Raw genomic sequence first — 21694 nt, forward strand, 5'->3', positions numbered from 1 at the left:
TCTCCATAAGAACCTAAACTTAACAATGAATAAACAATCATGTGTAAAATGCAAGGTTATGTGTACGGTTCTATAAAATTACTACTTTGGGGTTCCTTGACTCATTAACCTACAAATCCTGAGAAACAGCCACAGTTTTAAGGCAATCTTCTTCACAATAAAATAGAATGATCCCTGCTGTGGAAGCTCACCAGGACATTGTAAGATATAGTTAGGCTCTGCTAAAAAACTAATTTAATTTTTTTGTGTGGTTCAGATTAAAAATGCATGAACTCTGGGCTAAGCAAGCTAGAAATTAGATCTGCAGGGTGAAAGGCTATATTTCATGGGTGTTATGATAACTTCTGCAAATTAAAAGGAAAAGATCTGTTTCCCACTAGAAATTGTGAACAATTTTACTGTGCTTCTACAGAGATAATTTGGCAGTTTCTCACATTTCATCTTAATTGTCACAGAATTACTCTGATAACTGACTACAGCGGCTTTCAGAAGAAACATTTACTCAACTACTATATTTGAATATATTTACTGAACAGCTAAAACACTTCAACTGAGGATACCTAATCCTGGAACACATCTGCTCAACAGCCATCATTTAATTCTACAAATATTCCTTTTCTAGGACATATTTATTTTCTAGGACACTGCTTACTGTTCTCAAAACAAGCTATTACGCTTGCAAAGGATATCTACACTGATTTTGCCATCGTTTTGAATCCTTGGAGAAGTTTATGCCTTGACAACTTGAAAGAATGATGCATTTAAGGAATTAGAAAGAAAATCACAATAAACTGATAAATCTGCATTGTAAATATGAAAGACTGGGTAAATTTGACACACCGAGAAGACAGAAGAATACTTTTTTTATGGTGACTGTACTTTGAAACTGTATAAAGAGTTCTCAGGTTCAGCCTATCAATAAGCTGATTTGCATGTTTGTAAGCACTAAAAGGTGGGGTGCGGAACCTCTGGCCCATGTTCCTTTGCTGGGCCAACAGTGTACCAGCTGATGGGCAGTAGGAGCAGGTAGGTATGAGTCATGCAGAGAGGTTTGCAAAGCATAGGGCCAACATTGCCCCTTGTGAACCATACTGAAGGGATTTTAATAGGTGAATGGAACTCTAAGTGCACTTCCAACTCTTGTTTGAATGCAAGCACTTTCCATCCTGTATCTTAGAAAGACAGCATGGTTTCCTCACTGTTAAAAGTAACACTTGCAAACCTTTGATTGTTTACACATTTTTTAAAATAAAATATACATTAGGGCAGAAGGGGAACATCACAATGAATCCATAAGATGCTGTCAGGCTAATGCTCATCCAAGCATAAACAATTTCTTTTGACAAAATGAAGGCAAAACCGAAATACAAGCAGAAAACAAACGGGAAGATACTTGTTACTGGCAGGTATTTATGTTCAATTATGTTGAAATTATTGCTCAATAGCCAACTAAGTCATACTCAGAAGTCCAATGATTTCAATGAGTGTGTTCTTCTGACTTAGCTGCTGATCATTGATTGTGTTAAAGTTTATTTTTACACTGCTTTTCAGTCATACAATGGCTTCCAAAGGGAAAAGAAAAACAATATGATAGTATTATAAATTGTGGTCCTATTTGTAGTTGAGAACATATGTGAAAAACAGCAGAATCACAAAATCAAGGGTCTGGAGCAATAAACTTAATTGTCATAAAAACACTCAACTGAATATTGGGTGAAACAGGGAAGTCCAAACCAAGTGTGTAGAATGAGGATAAATTTGGATGCAGCTTAGAGGAGGAAAAAATGGATTTTTTTTTGTAATGAAGCATATTATAAATAAAATGCCTTCTAGAAAAGCACATATTTATAATTTATTATCTGAACCCCATGGTTCATGAACTGCAGTATGTTCCTGTGTAGAAATTGCAACATTCCGTTTAGTGTAAAACCAAAAGTTTGGCAGCTCACAGGTCTGGAGTTTGTCATCATTCTGAAAACCATTACTTGACAGTGAAAAAAACCCAGCTTTAATAATTCATTTTCTTTCTTTCATTTTAATTGTGCTACTGACTATGAGAGAACACACACCTTATGAAAGAAATTTACAAGTGTAATTTCAACTTCAGGTGCCTATGGTAAAATGGCACTTCCATCTCACAGGGAAACCCTGTGAATTTATTAGTTTCACTTTCAAATTTAAATGTGGTGCAGCACTCATCTCGCTTTTCAGGTGCAACAGGACACCATGATGAGTGCCAGAGCGCACAGAAACACTGTTTACCTTCCCGCTGCAACGGTACCTATTTATCTACTTGCACTGGTGTGCTTTCAAACTGCTAAGTTGGCAGAAGCTGAGACAAAGCAGCAGGAGCTCACCCTGTCATACGGATTTGAACTGCTGACGTTCTGATCTGTAAGCCCAAGAGGCTCAGTGGTTTAGACCAAAACGCCACCTACATCACTTGTAAGTTAGTATATTGGTGTACTCAATAGGTCTTTCTGAAAGATGGCATGAAAAAATACTTTAAGTTTTGGTGTAAGAATAAAGGGGTACAATCAAGTAAGATGATTTTTTTTTAAAGGAGGGTGTTGACAAGAGATGAGGGATGCAGATTGCAGAAATCTTGAACTAAGGAGAACAAGGTGTGGCACAGGGCACATCAAGATCCAGCAGAAAAGGGTCAGAAAAATCTCAAACTGATGTCTGAAGTGGAAAAATTATTATTAGAAAAGATTATTAATAGAAATGTGTCCAACTTATTTTGATGTATTGCCTTCTGGCGTTTGTATTCCATTTATTGTGGTATTTTACTTAATTATCTTGGCTGAATTTTCAAACCCCAAGAATATCTAGCTGTACCATCATCTGTTAACCTCTCCTCCTTTAGTAAGGTAATTTCCCCACCTTCTAAGGAAGTGGAAGGATTAAAAGGTAGCTGGAAAGGTGGTTATTATCAGGTTTTTCAAGTGTTCAGTTGGAGCACTTGGAAAGTGAAGTTCATTTTCAGGGTAAGCCTATCCCTGATCACCCCTAATTACTGTCCAGTCAAAACAGATCAACCTTCTTTTTATGAAAGCTCAATAACTTTCATTATGTTTGCTAGAGCAGTGGGTAAAACAATAGTTAAGGAAACACTTCGGGTTCTTTTTGCTTTCAAGTTCTTTGATTTACACCAATCAATACTTAACAGCAGCAAAAAATGAGAATAAATGCTCTCATCTTTAGGTAACTGGAAGTGGTGTCTTTCCAAAATATGAGAAAGGCAGTTTATTAAGGCAAAAGATTTCTCTAGCAAGCACTGCCAAGTCTCTTCAGTAGTTCACAAATGGCCACACTTCATTTTGCAGAAATGTTATGGGCTGGGGATGAAATTCTTAGAAAAATGCCATACAAATAAGGGTTTGATGTTGGAGGGGAACTGATGTTTGCAAAAGAACTGAAATGCAGAAGCAAGGAACCAAAGCAAAGCCTTTTCTTTATGCACAAGCCTATCACATGTCACATTAAATAAAAAATAAGCTATGAAAACCACACCAGCTCCTATTAAAAATAATTGGCATAAGCCAGATGACTGTTCTGAAGCACATGTGCAAATACATTTGCTCCTTTATTATACAGATTTGTGGAATCTCAGATATACTCTCTTATGTCTCAGAGAGCACAGCTGCAATTCCTTTTCTGCTAAGTGACCAAGGAATACATTGTATGACAAATTGCAGACTAACGGAATGACCCACATCCAGTTCTAGTGCTATATTTAAACAGCTTTAAAATATAAGCCAGAATCCATAGGCCTAAACACACATGCAGAGTAATTGCAAATGCATACATGCAGAGCAATTACATATGCATACTGTATGCATGCACACATGCGGATTTTCCATTTTAGAACAACCTAATATGTTCCAGATAGCCATCTAGCCTTGCGCTAGAATGCAAGGTACAGTGGTACCTCGGGTTACAGACGCTTCAGGTTACAGACGCTTCAGGTTACAGACTCCGCTAACCCAGAAATAGTACCTCGGGTTAAGAACTTTGCTTCAGGATCAGAACAGAAATTGCACGGCGGTGGCACAGCAGTAGCAGGAGGCCCTATTAGCTTAAGTGGTGCTTCAGGTTAAGAACAGTTTCAGGTTAAGAACGGACCTCCAGAACGAATTAAGTACTTAACCCGAGGTACCACTGTACTGGGAAGGTTCTTGAACCAGGAGTCCCAGGAATCAGCCTCCAGTACTTTATATTCTGGACCATTAAATTGGTTTTGAAAACAGACCTGGGAGGCTTAGCTTTGAGCTGCAAGGGCACCATCAAGTCTGTAGTATCATGCAACCTGAGTCTCCAGTCAACTAATTAATTGTAATTTTAATTAATTGCACATGCAGAGTGCTGAAAAAGTGCTGGATAAGACAACTGTAGCAGCCATGGTCACCACCACTCTCCCTATTGCCCCTGGGCAACCCTGACATGTATCTCAAAGGTGAGGCACGATGATGCTGGAAACACCTCATCAAAGCAGAAGCCTGACCAAAAACTAAAGAAAAGTACCTCTCTTCTTTTGGGTGGGTGGAGATTACTGAAGTAATGAAGGGGATAGCTTGCAATAACCTCTAACTGCTTACTTTTAGGCCAACAACTACAGGAGAAGTGGTCACTAGTCAGCATCAACGGAGCACCACCACCTACAATGCTCTGGGCATTCCATTTAAATTTTGTTGTGGTGGGGAATTAAAGTTGCTAGAAGAATATGATGTGATACTCATCTTCTGTCAATGCCCACAGTACCACAAGCAAAAACAGCTTCCCAGCATCAGCTTCTACCTAATAAGACTGCAAGAAGAAGAGACAGGCCTCACAGGAAGCCATGGATAGCACCTTGCCCAGCACTCTCTTCAAAGCAGGACCCTGCCCTGAGCCGAGTGCCTCTCTATGCTCCATCAGATTGTTACTATTAATGTTTGATGTTTTATTATGTTTTTATGTGTTGGAAGCCACCCAGAGTGGCTGGGGCAACCCAGCCAGATGGGTGGGGTATAAATTAATAAATAATAATAATAATAATAATAATAATAATAATAATAATAATAATTGTCATCATCCTCATGTTTCCTCTTTCCTCCTTAATTCAACACTTTACATTAAATACAGGAAAGTGTGGTTACCAGGAGTAGAAGAAACTAGCATGATAAACCATGGTTTGAAGTTGTTCAGGTCTTGGTTACCATAGTTTCCTGGATCAGATGTAATGGGAAACTATGGTCAACTAACCTAAGAAAAACTGAATCCTGGAATACTGAGAAGAGAATGCGCATTACAAATACAGATTTGTATTTGTACAAAACATGGGTTTTGCAAGTTACAGCTGAAAATACTGAGAGATACACATTCAAACCAGAACATACCCATGTGGTTATCAGAATTTTCCTGACAACTTGCTATTCAGCAGCTCCATCATTGAACAGCTTTGTAAAACTATAAAAAATATAGGCAGCACCAACATTATTTCTGTGGAACAACAACAAGTCAAACTAAAAGGCAAAAGTAAAACTAATCTGATTAGATCACTAGAGACAGTGCAAACTGAGTGAAGATTTATTAAGGAGGTAGGCTCGTTCACACCAGGTCATAATTGTTAGCCTAGTCAGCTTAATAGACATTGATGGGTACATCCCAGTTATATGAGGAAGAAATGTCAGCCATTAATAAATCCTAGGCTCCCGCTCTGACATCAGCACCAAACATGGCCTTAAGAAAATCACTTCTCTCATCTATAAAAGGAGCACAGTTATGATGCTTACTAGCCTGGTAGAGAGATGGGAGGATTAATTCATTAATATTTATAACGCAGTGAAGTATAAGCTGCATAAACACAAACCATACCAATCAGATATCTTAAGTGGATGGCCTTTTCAATTATCTTAATACAAATGTGCTATATGAGGAAGCTGAGCAGCCCATGGTCCCTTCATTATCAATCATCTGCATGCAAATGGAGACTTAGTGCAATTTTCTACAGGACGTTCACTCTTAAGTCTTGTTAAGCAAGAGAGTTAACAATGCAATCCATCAAGCACAACCTCCATTCATTCAGGAGGAGGTAGCGGTGTCAGTTTGCTACAACAAAAACAAAAAAAGAGTCTTGCAGTACCTTAAAGACTAAAAGAGTTATTGCATCATAAACTTTCATGGACTAGAATCCACTTGATCAGATGCATGAAGTGTTATACTCAGCTGGCAGATATACATTATATAGAGAGACTGTAAACAGTGAGGCCAAACACTTTGAAACGCAAGAGGCACAGTCCATGACATTATGATGCAAAGCTCAAATAGAGACAAGATAAACATAGTAAAAATTAAGAGTGGCAACAATTAGCACTAACATTACCTTTCTACCTTCAGGAAGCTAATATAAAACCTGTATGTAGTGGGAAATAGGAGCAGCATGCATGAGCTTCATCCAAGTCTCAGCATCACCAGGCAATTCTCCCTACTGCACCTTGAAAAAATTTAAGGCACAAGCCACTAGAACGCCCTCACATATACAGTACAAGAGGACTTCTGTTGGGTAGTTTCCTTAGGCAACATAAATAAGAGATGCAGAATCGTATTTGCATTGGAAAGCTGCTTCCTTTTCCTTTCTCAACATTATTGTTTCATTTATTCTATTGTTTTCTCTTTCCTCCCCTTCCACCCACCTCAAATCCGGCCTCTACAATTTCTGTTTCCATTCAAGCATTGATAATTACTTCCCAATGTGCTGTAACAAATGGCAACCATGATCTAGCCATTAAAATCTGTAATTGAAGTATTTCTGAGACATAGCAATTGCATGGTTTGCATTTATTTCCTGCCTGCATTTAATTAGATTGTTATCTGTCAATATGTACTAATATTTCATGTGTTATGTTTTAAAACGAAGCATGCTGGTATGTGAAGGTTAACATAAGCCAGTTAAGTGGAAAGACACTGACAAGTGTGGAGGGGGTAGGCAGCTGCAAGTTATAAACCTGGGCAAGTAGGGGTTGGAGGGGAGATCAGATGTTCTAGTGTAAACATGACCTCTCTCTGCCAAGACACATGGAATTTACCTTTCTCTTATATGTAAATAAAACATTCTTTTTAATACAATTAGAAACTCATCCATGGTAATTTTGATATAACTCACTTATTTGATGACACAGAAAGTCAACAAAGTTACACAACCCTGCTTCTAATCTGTTTTCTTTCTCCCCCAACCATTTCCTGATCTTATCTATTTTATTTTACAGTACAGTGGTACCTTGGGTTACAGACGCTTCAGGTTACCGACTCCACTAACCCAGAAATAGTACCTTGGGTTAAGAACTTTGCTCCAGGATGAGAACAGAAATTGTGCGGCGGCTGCGCAGCGGCAGCGGGAGGCCCCATTAGCTAAAGTGGTGCTTCAGGTTAAGAACCGTTTCAGGTTAAGAACGGACCTCCAGAAGGAATTAAGTTCTTAACCCGAGGTACCACTGTACTTAAAATATTTAAAAGCTTTCCAAACTTTTCATGTTGGTGACACACTTTTTAGACATGCATCATTTCTCAACATAGTAGTACTTCAGTTCCACATCATTTTGCGACACAGTAATTCAATTTTACTAGCAAAACAGAGGCTAAACTAACCACTTTCCAGCCCCGGAAGGAGCGTGGGGAGCGTTTGCATGGCACATAGTTTGGAAAGCTCTGCTCTCAAAAACCATAGACTGCCCGGCATTTTCAGTCCCCATACTATCCCAGTTTAATGCAGGTGAGTGGCAACCCCTGCAAGCTGTGTGCCTATGTGTGTGATGGTATCTCAATTATTCTTTGTACAGTGCCATCAGTGAAGGAGCAGGGGACAAGAACATTCCCAAGCAAATCTGCCATTAACAGCTAGAAGTGATACCAGCTTTACAGAGCTACGATAAAGCTGCTATAGCTCCTGGCTGTGAAAGGCAGATTTCCTTAGGAATATTCATGGTTCCTGCTGAAAAGTTAAGTGTGTCACTAATACAGCACCTGGTGCTCTTGCAGGAATCATTAAATAATGATTCTGGACAAATGTAGGTTCTGATTTTCTGAAAAAGAATGTTAACTATAAAGTTATGTCTGAGATTCTGATTGGTTCTGAGAACACTAAACTGTGCTTCTCACAATTTCTTTATAATGAAGCTCCCTAACAAAACTACAGCGTTAGCTGCCTACACCTACTTCCAATGTGTATCTTTCATCTACTTCAGTAGTCTATGAGACAAGACCAAAGGAGAACAGTAAAATCAGCATAATATGAGCAATAGGAAGATCTGGGAGCCTGAAGAGCTCTGTCACAGACATGCCCAGATTTATTTCCCCCCCAACAAATCTGAAACTGAGCTGAAACAGCTATTGCCATTTCAGCTCTGTTAATTTTCTGAAAGATGACCAAGCCCTAAAGATTTTTAGATGCCCTACTAAAAGCTTCTAAAATAATTGTAGGCTAGTCTGGATGGCATAGCAACAGCAAGAAGACAATTCATAAGTCCAGTTCCCTCACTACAAAGTTGTCAGTGACAGATAACGTTCTAACACTAAAAGACCGGCATGTAAACATATATGGCACATCTTTATTAAAAGCAATCAAAGGTTTCTCTTTTTGACATTTTGGGGAAACGCTGGCCATTTAAAGATGAGAAAATAAGGAGGGCCCTAGTGGGTCAACCCAAAAGGCCCACTTGTATTAGCATTCTGTTCTCACCAAATGCCTATGCAAAGCCCACAAGCAGAAGATGTGCACAATCACACTCTCCTCAGTTGTGATCCTCACCAACTGGTAATCAGGGACACATTGTTTTGGATACTGAACACTAGTAGATTTTTATTGTCTTGTCTTCCATGAATATTCCCTCCTGCCTGATGGCTAAATTTATTTGACTAGACTAATTGATCAAAACATATTTTGTTGTGACCAATCAACTGGGAATCCTTTTTAATACATGTGTTTTTAAAGCTGCAAGTGGAAGGAATCCTCTTAAAATAGCATTTCCCCCTTTGTCATGTGCATGAGAGAATGGCACCTGTTATGACCCAGGTCCATAGATAGTCTGCCCCCACCAAAAAAAATACTGTTGTATTAGAGTTTTAAATAAATTCAATAGAGACAAATGCAGACTTCATCATTTAGCAGTAGAATAGAACAGGTATAGCATGGGGGATACCTAGCTTAGCAGAAGTGCTTGTAAAAAAAGATGTTGAAATTGTAGTTGGCACAATCACAACGTGATCAGCAGTTTGCTGTTACTGCAATGAAGCCTACTATGAACATAATAAATGCATTAGTCTTTAAGGTTCCATGAGATTCTTGGGACAGGCAGATGAAAAAGTAAGGCAGAGTGGGTGTTATCTGCACGTTGATGGCATTTCAGCCCCAAACCTCTGAATGGATTCTCCCAGCAGGTTCATTGTAGATGTTAAAAAGCATGGGCTTACTACCGATTAATGGTTCTTTCTTGCTTGCAGTGATAGCAGGGGAAACCTCACTCAATATTTGTTTTACCATTAGGCGTGCAGAGTGCAACAAATCTGACAGGTGAACACAGAAATTATCTTTTTTTGCAAAGGCAAGTTTACAGCAGTTAAGGTATAAGCCTTTTCTGATTACAAAACCGGATAGGATCAAAATCTGGGACACTTCTAGGAAAATCAATAGTGAGCTTGCTTTGTGTACATTCAAGATGATTTTGTATCCCGGGCATAAAAATAAATAGCAGCAGTAGGCAGCAGGAGTCTTCCAACAGCAGAGAGGGTTAAAAGAAGTATGAATAATGAGAACATACTTTTAGCCAGGCAAAATTGCTCGTATGTTAATAATAGATGACCCAAGATACGCAGCATGGTGTCAATATCTGTGAAACATTACAAAGTGAATCCCTCATAGTAGTGAAATGCTAGATAGTAGTGCTGGCAGGCTTGGTATGTTTGAAAGAAATCTTCCCCAGAGGATGATCCCAGTGTGTATGCTCAACCGCAACATTTTTAGATTAGAAAAAACACAGTTCCTCCCCCACATCCAGCCTCCTGATGGTTCAATGACTTCATCTAATGGTCCTACCTAATAGTGCCTGCACTTACACAACCTATTCAGTGGCATGGTTACAGTAGTTAAGTGCCTTCTGAAAAGTACTAAACATTGCCATTTTCCATTGTTTCAAGTGAAGAGCTGCAAATGGAAGTTCTTTGAAGAATTAGGCTATAAGCCTCTCTGTTCCAGGCTCTTTATATAACTATGGGATATTATTTTGTGGGGTGGGGGACGCCTTAGACACTGGAAATAATGTGTGGCTATTTATGAAAGAAAACAGAATTGCGCTTGCAAACGGGCTGATCCAGGTCTGCATTCCTGGGGTTCAGTTCACTGTTTCAAAAAGCACTATTAGTCCAGCTGACCCACTCAATCTTCAGATTAGGACTTAGTCCAGTAAACCTATAATGTATTGTAATAATAATAATAACAATATTTATACCTTGCCCATCTGGCTGAGTTTCCCCAGTCACTCGGGCGGCTTCCAACAAAATATTAAAAATACAATAAAACATCAGTCATTTAAAACTTCCCTAAACAGGGCTGCCTTCAGATATCTTCTAAACATCATATAGTTGCTTATTTCCTTGACATCTGGTGGGAGGGCGTTCCACAGGGCGGGTGCCACTACCGAGAAGGCCCTCTGCTTAGTTCCCTGTAAACTGCCCTGCGGTCATCAGATGAAGGGTGGTACAGTGGTACCTCAGGTTACATACGCTTCAGGTTACAGACTCCACAAACCCAGAAATAGTACCTTGGGTTAAGAACTTTGCTTCAGGATGAGAACAGAAATCGTGCTTTGGCGGCATGGCAGCAGCGGGAGGCCCCATTAGCTAAAGTGGTGCTTCAGGCTAAGAACAGTTTCAGGTTAAGAACGGACCTCCGGAACGAATTAAGTATGTAGCCAGAGGTACCACTGTATATGAATTTAATAAATAAGCAAACAAAAAATGAGTCCTCCTAATACATTCATTTTTTGAAAACCAAAAGAAGGCAAGAAACACCACTGTGGGCAAAAATGCCACAAAAGAAGAGATATCATCACAACTAACCAGATACTGCCAAAAAAGTAGGGTCCAGCTCACAGAACACTCCTAAATGTGTCTACTCAGAAGCAAGTCCTACTTTCAATGGGGCTTTATCCAAGATGAATCGATATAAGCAGGGCTGGGGAACTGACTTTCCAAGATGTTGCTGAACTACAGTTGCCACCTACCTTGACCACTGGCCATTCCTGATGGGGCTGCTGGAATCCCACATCTGGAGGGCCACAGATTCCCTGTTTCTAGGATAAGGGAAATGTATCACACACTAGTTCTGATTGGCATGTTGCCCCATATGTATTGATTTCAGTAAGTCCAAATTGAGTTCTGCAAATAAAGGGGACTGCCTTGATTTATAGTGCATTAGCTTGGTTGGTAGAGCATGAGACTTTTCATCTCAGAGTCATGGGTCCAAGCCCCACACTGGGTAACAGATTCCTGCACTTTAGGGGGGTTGGAATAGATGATTCTCGTAGTCTCTTCCAACTCTACAATTCTGTGTTTCTGTGGAAAAATAGTCCTTAAAATCAGCTAGTTGGTGGAAATCACATGTTTGGCACAGTTAAAATAATCCATGCACGTTGGTAACTATTTAATTCCAAGCAAAAAAATTAAAAAGGAAGCTTTTTCACATTCACTGTATCTTACATGATGCAGCATGACTTTAGCAATATGAACTAATAGTCTCCTCCTCCATGACTGTTCTGGATATGTTGAATGTTTGGATTGGGCAATGCTGTAAATTTCTCAGATGTTAACTCCAGCATCTAATTTATTATTTGGCTTGTTTTATTATCCCTAACTGGGGTCATTGCATTCAGCAAATGGCTATTTTCTATGCATTCTCTGTTGATAAACAGCAGAACTGAGATACGTGCAATAAATCTTAACTATAGTTCCATATCTGAGAAAATAGCAAGGCATAATATGAGTGACAATGTTAGCAATTCTATCTTTAAAATGAGAATGAGCAACGTAATCGCAGAGGAAGAGCTGCACCCAAAGTATATATTCAAGATGTTGAAGGTCCCTTGCGGGAGTGGGGGAGGGGGGTAGAGGGTAGTTTCACAGAAACTGCCATAAGGCACAGATTCCTAGCAAGATCATAAGGATATAACTGAGTGCAAGCAGCCAAGAAAGCAAATAAAAGATCACACTAAAAACTGTGATATTGCCTCTAGCATTGCTCCGGCATAGGGAATTGCAATTTGTGGTCAGAGAAACAGAATATAATTCTAAATTCTCTGATACCTCCTTGAGAAAAGAAAGCTTTAAATTAAGGTTACCAGATTTTTTTCAATGAATCCAGGGACACTTTTCAACTTCAATTGATTTTGTATGGGGCCTGATTTGTAAATCCGGGGACGTCTGGTAACCTTACTTTAAATTATTTTGATGTAATCAGATTCACAATTTCATCGAAGGGCTTGCTTGCATGCCCATTTAATAGAATGAAGAATAAATATCTCAAGAGTAATCACTTTCCATATTTTGGACAGAAATGCTTTGACTCGTCTTAGAGTAGAATTGCATATTCTAAGAAATGTGGGGCTGATGCTGAAAACAGCAGCTCTAAGCTACCCTCTGCCCTTCTGTCATGAACAACAGCTTACCCTGGCAACACAAAGACATGGCATTTCACCCCCTTCACAGGAGGGAGGCAGGGAATGGACAATCTACCATCAACTGACCTAGAACTTCCAACATCACTTGTGTCAGCTAATCACCAACGCCATGTACTACAATTGTGTGTGTGTGATATTTTTTAGCCACTTTTTTCAGCTTATAAGCACAAGCATTGAAAATAGGTATAACAACAAGAGTGGCCTCAATCCAGCTAAAAATAGTCATGAGATTGAACACAGCAATCCTATATACACTTACCCAGGAATAAGCCCCACTAAAGTCAGCAAGACTTACTTCAGGGTATACATACATAGGGCTAGTTGAAGCTACCTTGTTTCCTCTGGAACTTAATCAAAGTTTAGCAGAATTAGGGCAAGGGGGTGGGTTCCCCCCCCCAAAAAAGGAAATGGTTTAGTCAGATGATATTTATTGTTTTCTAACCAGACATTATAATATATATGAATGGAGGCAAAATAAAAAGTTTTAAACCCAGATTTTGTTTCTAGGTTCCCAAGACAGTGAAGTCAAACATCTTCAATTAACTCTCCTTACATTTCCTTGAAGCCCTTTGCATTTTTAAAAAATGTAATTATTTAAATTTTTGTTACAGGGGAGTACAGCCATATCTCCTAGATATTCACAGCTGTGTCTGAATTTATGAATATAAATAATACATTTAATGTACACTGTAAAGAAAGATTACCTCAATGGAGTGAATTATTCAGTGGCAAAAATTATTTGAAAAAGAAGCAAAGAGAGGTTACTTTTTGTAAATGCAGCACTACAATATACACACTTTTCTGCAACTCAGATGTAAATTAACAAGAATATGATCTAGTTCTTACATACAACACAGGAGTAACTCCTATTTCTCATCTGAGCTTTTTTAGACTTACAAAGGTGCCATCTTCTGAAGCACATTGAGGGGACCCAACCATGCCTGGCTCCAACAATGGGGAAGCCTGCCCCCCTCAAAAAACAACAACACTGAGGGGGGGTCTACACCACCTTCAACTGCCTGGAGCCAGCACCTTTGGTAGGTGGATCTCATGAGTAAAAGCTCCTCCATACAATAAGTCTTAGAATCTAGAAGTCAAGAAGAAAGCTCTTCTCCCTGGCATCTTGCTTTCAATGTAGAGGACTCTGTATATCTATATCTTTAGTGTGGAGAACATTTAAGGCACACAAATTCCCACCTGCAGTCTAAAGCTTCTCAATTGGAATACAGGCTGGCCTCCTTCTCTGCTGGAAGTACAAGCCTGAAATTTGAATCAGTTCTCCAGATAACCTCCACCAGACACCCATTTGCACTTGAAGACACCCTGGTCCAAAGGGGTGATTCCCACAGCAATTTGCAACACAGAAAGTTGACTATAGCAATTTACTCTGCACAACACACCAGGAACCATCTCTGGGTATATACAAGCCTGAAATCATGAATGGAATGTAAAGTCTAAACTAACTCATCCACTGATGCAGCTAGAGTGACAAAGGAGTGATTTCCATCAATTTTAAGCTATTGCAATTGAAGAAATTCCTGTCATATATATGGATGTGTCTGTTCAGAGGTTACATTTGCCACATTCCTGGAACAGTCAGATTAACTCAAGTAGGCCCAATTTTAACTGATAGCATAACTCTATGCATGTCTACTTAGAAGTAGTCCCATTGTGTGCATAGGTCTGCTATGTGTCTAAACCATATACAGGGGGTGGGGGGTGGGACAGATGAGGGGGAATATTAACTCCAGCTTGAAAAGAAAGAGGATGGCTACTAGCTGGATCTTAGCAAAAGATGGGTACTCAGGCAGATTTGCTTTTGCTTTCTACCCTACAGAGGTTAAGGAGCCTTGGTGTTAAAACATTTATCCAAATAACACTTTGTAATTATGTTAAGAGAAATGTTGCCTTCAAGAGTTATTTGAACTGAGCTTTATTTGACAAGGAAACATGCTTAATTCACAAGTGCCCACTTTTTGTAGGTTGTCATCAACATTTTTCTTTTTCAGTGCATTTGCATGTATCGAACTGGACTTTTCAGATAGAACAGAGAGGAAGAGCAAAAAGATACATCAACCCTACACTGAGCAAATGCAGGGGAAATCATACCCAGCTGTTGTATGTATCAAATAATTAGCTGAGAGCAAAAGAAGGTGCTAGGTCAGAGGCAGACAACCATTCTGGCTCGAGGCCTGTGGTGGGCTCATGTGCTTGCACACAATAGAGGGCAATCCCTTCGCACACACACCCCTTCCCAGATGACTGGCACTGACAATCAAGATCTCCTCAGCCCACCAAGCAGCTGCATGGTGGGCTAAAGGGAGCGAAACTGTGATGAGAAGACACAACAGAGAGAGAGAGAGAGAGTGTGTCGCTCTTGTGTGCCTCGCTTCCCATGGGAGCCGCACTGCCTTCAGCCCAGGAAACAGATGCTTTGGCAGACTGGGGTGGGGAGCAGGTGGCAAGGTGAAATTGGGCAATCTGCGGATACAGCCTCTGTGGGACACACGAAGCTGACATGTGCTAGGAATTCTAGTATTAACTATACATTATACTATATAGCTTACAAATGGCCCAAGTCAGTAGTACTGTGCTCCTTAGTCACAACTGAGATTTGCCACTTGACCCCCAATTCTTGATTTCTGATCTGCCCTGTTCCAAATCACACAAATGGATGTTGATATTTGGGTTGATATGAAAGCAACTGTTGTGGTTGGTTTTTTACATTCTGTTACCAAACACAAACATCTAGATTAATATTGTCTTTGAAGCAGCAAAGTGACTTTTAAAATTATACCCTAAAAGACTGTAACAGTTCTCATTTGTACCTATACACAGTCTCAAAAACCACTACACAGTTGGAGAAATGAAGGTTTAGAGCAGCTGATCTCAATTCCCATCCCTACTTGAAAATTGTTGGGTGTCTTGACAGACCACTTAATAAACTTCTTTTTATTCAGCACCAACGTTTACATTTAAAAAGTGCAATATTATGAAAACCGTCAGTCCTATCCCAGACTACTAAGAAATGCCTCTTCAAATGGTAATTTTTAATGAGAAAAAATATTAGACTGCGCCAGCATTGTATTATGAAAGTCACAGGCCCTAGTTCAAGTTCTTGTTAGCCTGTTTGATAAATCCAGTCCTGTCAAAAGAGCCTTGATCTCCATTGTCACTAAATATTAAAGTATGGTAATACAGGGCCAAGTACACATATTATTAACAGCTCTGCAACTTTCCTGCAGACCAGTACAGTGGTACCTCGGGTTACATATGCTTCAGGTTACATACACTTCAGGTTAACCCAGAAATAGTACCTCAGGTTAAGAACTTTGCTTCAGGATGAGAACAGAAATCGTGCTCCAGCGGCGTGGCGGCAGCGGGAGGCCCCATTAGCTAAAGTGGTGCTTCATGTTAAGAACAGTTTCATGTTAAGAACGGACCTCCAGAATGAATTAAGTACGTAACCAGAGGTACCACTGTAGTCTCTGTGGACCATAATTTGAGGAGCTCTGGTTTAGAGAATTTACCACTCCATTTGCATTCACTTCCAACAGCTTGGATACACTTTCCACCCACATATGCCTATAATGTGAAGATAATAGATATGAAAGCAGCAAGGAAACAATTTTACTACTACATGTGAATGGAGACATTGTTTCCCCATTCTCAGCATAACTTAAAAGGAAAATTATAGAGTTGGGGCTTGTTAAAATCAAAAGGAAGGAGATGTAGAACTGGAGCAACAGAATCATGCTGAAATAAAGTTGGTTATCACATTAGAAATTATATTCTTCTTGTCCTTACATTGAGCACTGAATACTTATCTGTAGCTTAGTATGATGCAGTCTAAGTACAGAGTTCTCAATAGGAGGGCAACTGTACTACTTAAAACTGGTTTGAAGGGATTTCCATTCCAGACAATAGAAAAGTCTATGCGTGTGTATATCATTTTTGAAATAGACATTACCCATGGAGCTGTGAGTTGCGCACAGTCATATAGCACACTTGCCCAATACACATTTGGCAATTCCGTGTTTACAAAGAATGGCAAACTGCCTGAATGCTCAGGTGATGTCTACATATTTTTGTTTCTAATAGTCGCATAAAACTGTGGACTTTTTTATATAGAATCTTCTTCACCTACATTGTCGCGTTAGAAAGGATTCCAAGGGTCATCTAGTCCAACCACCTGGCGAACATTCACCAAGGCTTAAGGTGCCTTTTGTCCCCTAGCTTGTGCATCTGGGTTTCTAACACTGCTGTACAATTCATTCCATTTTATGACAACATCCAGGGCACCTCAGATGTCAGCTACAGTTATGCCATACTCTCCTACTGCCTCTCTTGAAACAGCTCCAGCCGCCACAGGAAAATTAATACTAATCAGAGATAAATACACCACCTAGTACAACCAACAGGAGCCATTAAGGGAAAACACAGTTATCACCAATCAATTTCTGTAACTTATCTGTATATTTTTATACTGTTTAATACGATAATATATATATATATATATACAACCAGTTAAACAGAATCTATACAAAACAATATTCAATAGAACTTCTTAAAAATTAGATCAAAACATACCATGTGATTATTCCACAAGGACATTATGCTGTGCCACAACAAAAACTCATGAAATACTCTGCTTTTGTTTCCTTAACCCTGCCTATTTATTCCAGAGTAAGCATTTGAACCTTGTTAGCCCCTGCCTATTATCAAGAGGAAAACCGCACTATGTGCACAAGCTATCAAGTTAATAGAACTGAAACAATGTTCTACAACAGGGACGAGGAACATGTAGCCCTCCAGATGTTGCTGGACTCCAACTCCCATCCAGCCCAGCCAGTCATAGGCTGAACCACAAGATATCCACAATTGTTCCACAGCAACTAAAGACCAATAAACTGTGGAAGGCGCAATGGTCTTTTAGGCTGCAATTCTATCAACTGACATGGGAGTAAGCCCCATTAGGGACATAGGAAGCTGCCCTACATGGAGCCAAAGCATTGGGTCCATTGAGCTTTGCACTCCCTGCATTGACACTATCTTCAGGGTTTTAAGCAAGGTTCTCTCCCACCTCTATCCACTCAAGGAATAGAGCTTGGGACCTCCTGCATGCAGAGCAGATGCTCTACCAATGAGCTGTAGTCCCTTTCCATCTCAATGGGTCTGAGTTCAGAGTCAAATCTTTCAACAGCTATTTGCACTGGAATAGTTATATCAGCTTCAACAAGGAATGGAAACCCAACAAGTAGAAATGAAGTTATATGCCACAGAGGCATGCACAGACAGTCAGGGCAAACCAAAGGGTGAGACTGTATGCACCATACAGCATAAACCAGGCCCTTTGCCATGCAGCCACAGTGAACCTAGAGCAAAATATTCATCTCAGTGGTGCTATCAACCGAATACACAGAAAGCTCTCTTCATTTTATCTCATTTGAAAGAAACAAAGCAGTGACTCTTGATAACATGAAAACCAAGTGTCAAACCCAAACAAAAGCAGCCCTTTGACAACAGCCTTTAAATGATGTTACAAATTGCAACTTCAGTAGGGGGAGGAATATGTCTCAGCTGTGAGCAGAGGTAAGATTTCATCTTTGAGCCACAAAGCCATCAAAAGGCATGCAGTACCCCCCATCAGGTGCTTCCGGAACACCTTGACCTCACATTGATCATGAAGTGGTTTTAATACCCAGTTGTCAAGTTGATACAATGGGAACAAGCAAGGTTTGCATAGAACTGTGCAACATTTAAATATGTGATTTAAGCACTCTGCAGGGGAGAGAGGAAATCTCTTCCTCAAGCCAGACAGACACTTCAAACTGCCTTGAAACGAAGCCAGAATGAAAATCCACCTTCAAAGTGCAGGATGTGCAGGAATAAAAAACGGTACACAAGAGACCAAAAATAAGGAATGGGTGGGGAATTAGACAGCATTACCTGGAGTCCTCCTTTACAATGGGAAAACACCATCATCCAATGAACATAAAAAGGAGGAGGGGACCTAGCATACTTCGTAGCAAACACAATTGACTACTTGCAAATATATACACACTGTCTAACTCTAAGCGCAATGAACACCAGAACTGGCATTGCTTTTGATCTTATGGGCAACACGCAGTGGCTTTTCTAGAAATCGTTATTCCCCAGGCGAAGGAAAAGCTTTATGATCCACGCGGCATGAAAAGGCCCTCGGTCCTCACATCTCTTGCCGAAGGCGGAGGGAGGCCGTGGCAGCTGCTAAAGAGCCGTGTGGCTCCAGGGAGCGATCCTGCGAGGCAACTCCGACATGCACGGGAGAATCAAGCGAGTCCGCCAAGCGCGGACAGCTGTAATTGACCTTCTGGGAAAGGGCTCGCGCTGCCGGACGGACTTCCCAGCTCCCCGGCCAGAGCGAGGCCAGCAGGAGGAGGGACTGGGAAGGGAGCTGAACCCACACACACCTGGGACAGCGGCTGCGAGGCTGGGCTCGCCAGCCTCCCGGGGTCAGTTGCAGGAGAGTTGACGCTGCTCGCGGAGCGCGAGGCAGATCAGCTCTCCAGCTGCAGCTTGCAGGGGGGATCCGTCTCATCTGGGCTGCAGGGCGGGCGGGAGGGATTCAAGGGGAAATCAATACCAGACCTGGGTGGGAGGGAAGAGAGAACAGGGAGGCAAGAGGGTCCCGCTCGCCCCCCGCGATCCTTCGCCAAAGGGCAGCTACTCACCAGCTGCAGCGTGCAGAGGAAGATCAGCGTGCAGCGCCCCGAGCAGCAGCCCATGGTGGAAGGCAAGTGGGCGAGACGCCGGCCGGCCGGCCTCGCTCGAGCGGCCCCTCGCGCTCACCGCATCCGGACGGAGCCCCTCGCCGCCCTTGCCTCGTGCGCCGGCCAAATCCCTTTGTTCGCGCCTCAGAAGGAGGAGGAGGAGGAACGCGAGGAAGAGGCGGCGGTCGTCCCCTCCGTCTCAGCCCCGGCGAAGGCGTTTAGGAGGGCAGCCTGGCCGCCGCCGCCGCCGCCGCCGCCGAGCGAAGCATCCGGCGCTGGCGAAAGCCGAGGGGAGGTGGGCGTGGGGCTGCTGCCGGGGCCGGCGACGCGCGCGCGCCTCGGGAAAGCCAGCCTATGAATGGGACTTCGGACCTGAGGCGGCGGGGGTGGTTCCGCGGGTGAAGAAGCGGGAAGGGCTGGCAGCAGGTGCCCAGCGCGGGAGGGGAGCCGAAGGCGGGTTTGTGGCGCCTCGGCGGGCAGCTGGCAAATGGCGAGGGGCGCTCGCCTCCTCGAGGGGGGCTCTTGTCGAGCGAGGGGCGAGGGGACGGTCCGCTCGAGGCGGGGCTTCTTCACTTTAGGGTCTCCGAGGGAAAAGGCAGGAGCCGCTGCGGGGACTCGCGCGCCTCGCAGGCGGCGCGAGGTGCAATTGGTCGCCCGCGCGAGGAGCTGAAACGACCACCGAGCTGCGCGGGGAAGCGGCGTGATCGGCGCGCTGCTCCTCCCAGGCTCCGAGCCAGCGCTCGCGCCCACCGCGGCTCTCCCCGGGAAAGTTGAACGGCGTGGCGAAGAAGAGGGACTGATTGGCTCGGAGGGAGAGTGAGGGGCGGGGCGTGAGGGGCGAGGCGCTCCCGCCCTTTACCCGCGAGGAGAAAAGAAAGGAAGGAAGGCGTCTTGGACAGTATTCGGAGGGCTCCGGGAAAGCGACGCATTCAGAACGCAATAGCATTATTTTAAAAAAGTGTGAATGAGCAAGAAAAAGTGAAAAGTAGCTCTCATCAATCTCTCGGCCCAGCCTGTACTTTGTAGAACGGCGTGGTTTTGTTTCAGAAATAGATAAATTGCGTCACTCACTAGTGCAATCCTATGCCTGCCTACTCCAGAAGTAGGGGTCATTGACTTCAATGGCGCTTTCTCCCAGGAAAGTGTGTCTAGGAATTCATCTTCAGCCAGGGAATATTAGATAAACCTCTAATATCCATTCTAACATGAGCCCCCAAATGCAGGGAAAGTGTGGCAATCTATAAAGTAGAAAACTGGAGGTTGATTTTAGGAAGTCAGCCCACCAGGGGTGCCAACTTGAATAAAATATTGGGGTGGGCCAAGTATGTCCCACCCCTAGTAATCAATCCTATGACATGGTGGCTGTTTGGTGTTTATTCTTGTGATGGGTGGTGGTGGATACTTTTATGTTTTTAGATGATTAAAACAGCAACGCTGTCCTATATGTCTATTGCATTGTTACTACTTCAACAAATGCTTGGTTATATGTTTTCCTTCTTTAATTTTATTTCTTGCCCTGTAAATCGCTTTGGAACTTCAGCTGGTTGTGAGAAGCAATCAACTAATTTAATACACCAAACTCAAATAAACTTCTGGGGCAGATGCCCCTGGGAACTGTTTGCTCATGTTTTTATGTGTGATATGCTGTAAACCAGATAAGGTGGCTAAATCTATACAGAGGCTGATACGTTGTGTGCCTGCAGTTCAATGCTTGGATGGTCTCACCTTGAGTATGGTCTAGATGGTCTATGGTCCCTTGGCAACCCTATCAGTTTTAGAGTTTCCTATTGCATAAAATATGTGCTGCAAAATCCTCTCTCTCAGTAATTGCCTTTGCTGTCCTTTCATTCCTCTGAACTAATTATTCTGTTGTCGGTCCCGTCTGGATGCTCTGGGCTGGTGCTCAGATTCGTAACTCCTTCTCTTTAGCCATTTAGGGGGAGGAGGAGAGTGAGATGGGAAGTTGGGAATTTTTCCATGGCAACGCCTTTGTGCCGTCACCACCAGACGGATTAAGGCGATCACAGGTTCCCGTGTTCAGTTTTGAAAAGACCCCTGGGGAGAAGGGCTTAGCCCAATGAATAATTTAATTTGGCAAGGGTAAAATGAATCAGACTGCTGCCAAATCGAATGCCTACATAAAAAGATGAGGGGTGACAACCTCTCCTTCCTGAGTCACAGTCTGGAGGGCCTGAACCTCAATCCATTCAAGTGAGCAGGAGGTTTTCCACC

At 42.0% G+C, this 21694-nt stretch overlaps 1 protein-coding gene across 2 annotated transcripts in view; it reads right to left on the bottom strand.

Moving 5' to 3' along the window:
- Positions 1–19846, bottom strand: part of NKAIN3 (sodium/potassium transporting ATPase interacting 3) — a 193994-nt gene extending 174148 nt beyond the window's left edge. For both annotated transcript variants that reach the window (XM_083451448.1, XM_083451449.1), the window contains exon 1: positions 19424–19846. In XM_083451448.1, the coding sequence (XP_083307574.1) occupies positions 19424–19477 (54 nt within the window). In that variant the 5' untranslated portion in view covers positions 19478–19846. The remainder of the gene's footprint in view (positions 1–19423) is intronic.
- Positions 19847–21694: the final 1848 nt, after the last annotated feature.

This window comes from Podarcis tiliguerta, assembly GCF_965153285.1.
Source record: "Podarcis tiliguerta genome assembly, chromosome: 7".
NCBI lineage: Eukaryota > Metazoa > Chordata > Lepidosauria > Squamata > Lacertidae > Podarcis > Podarcis tiliguerta.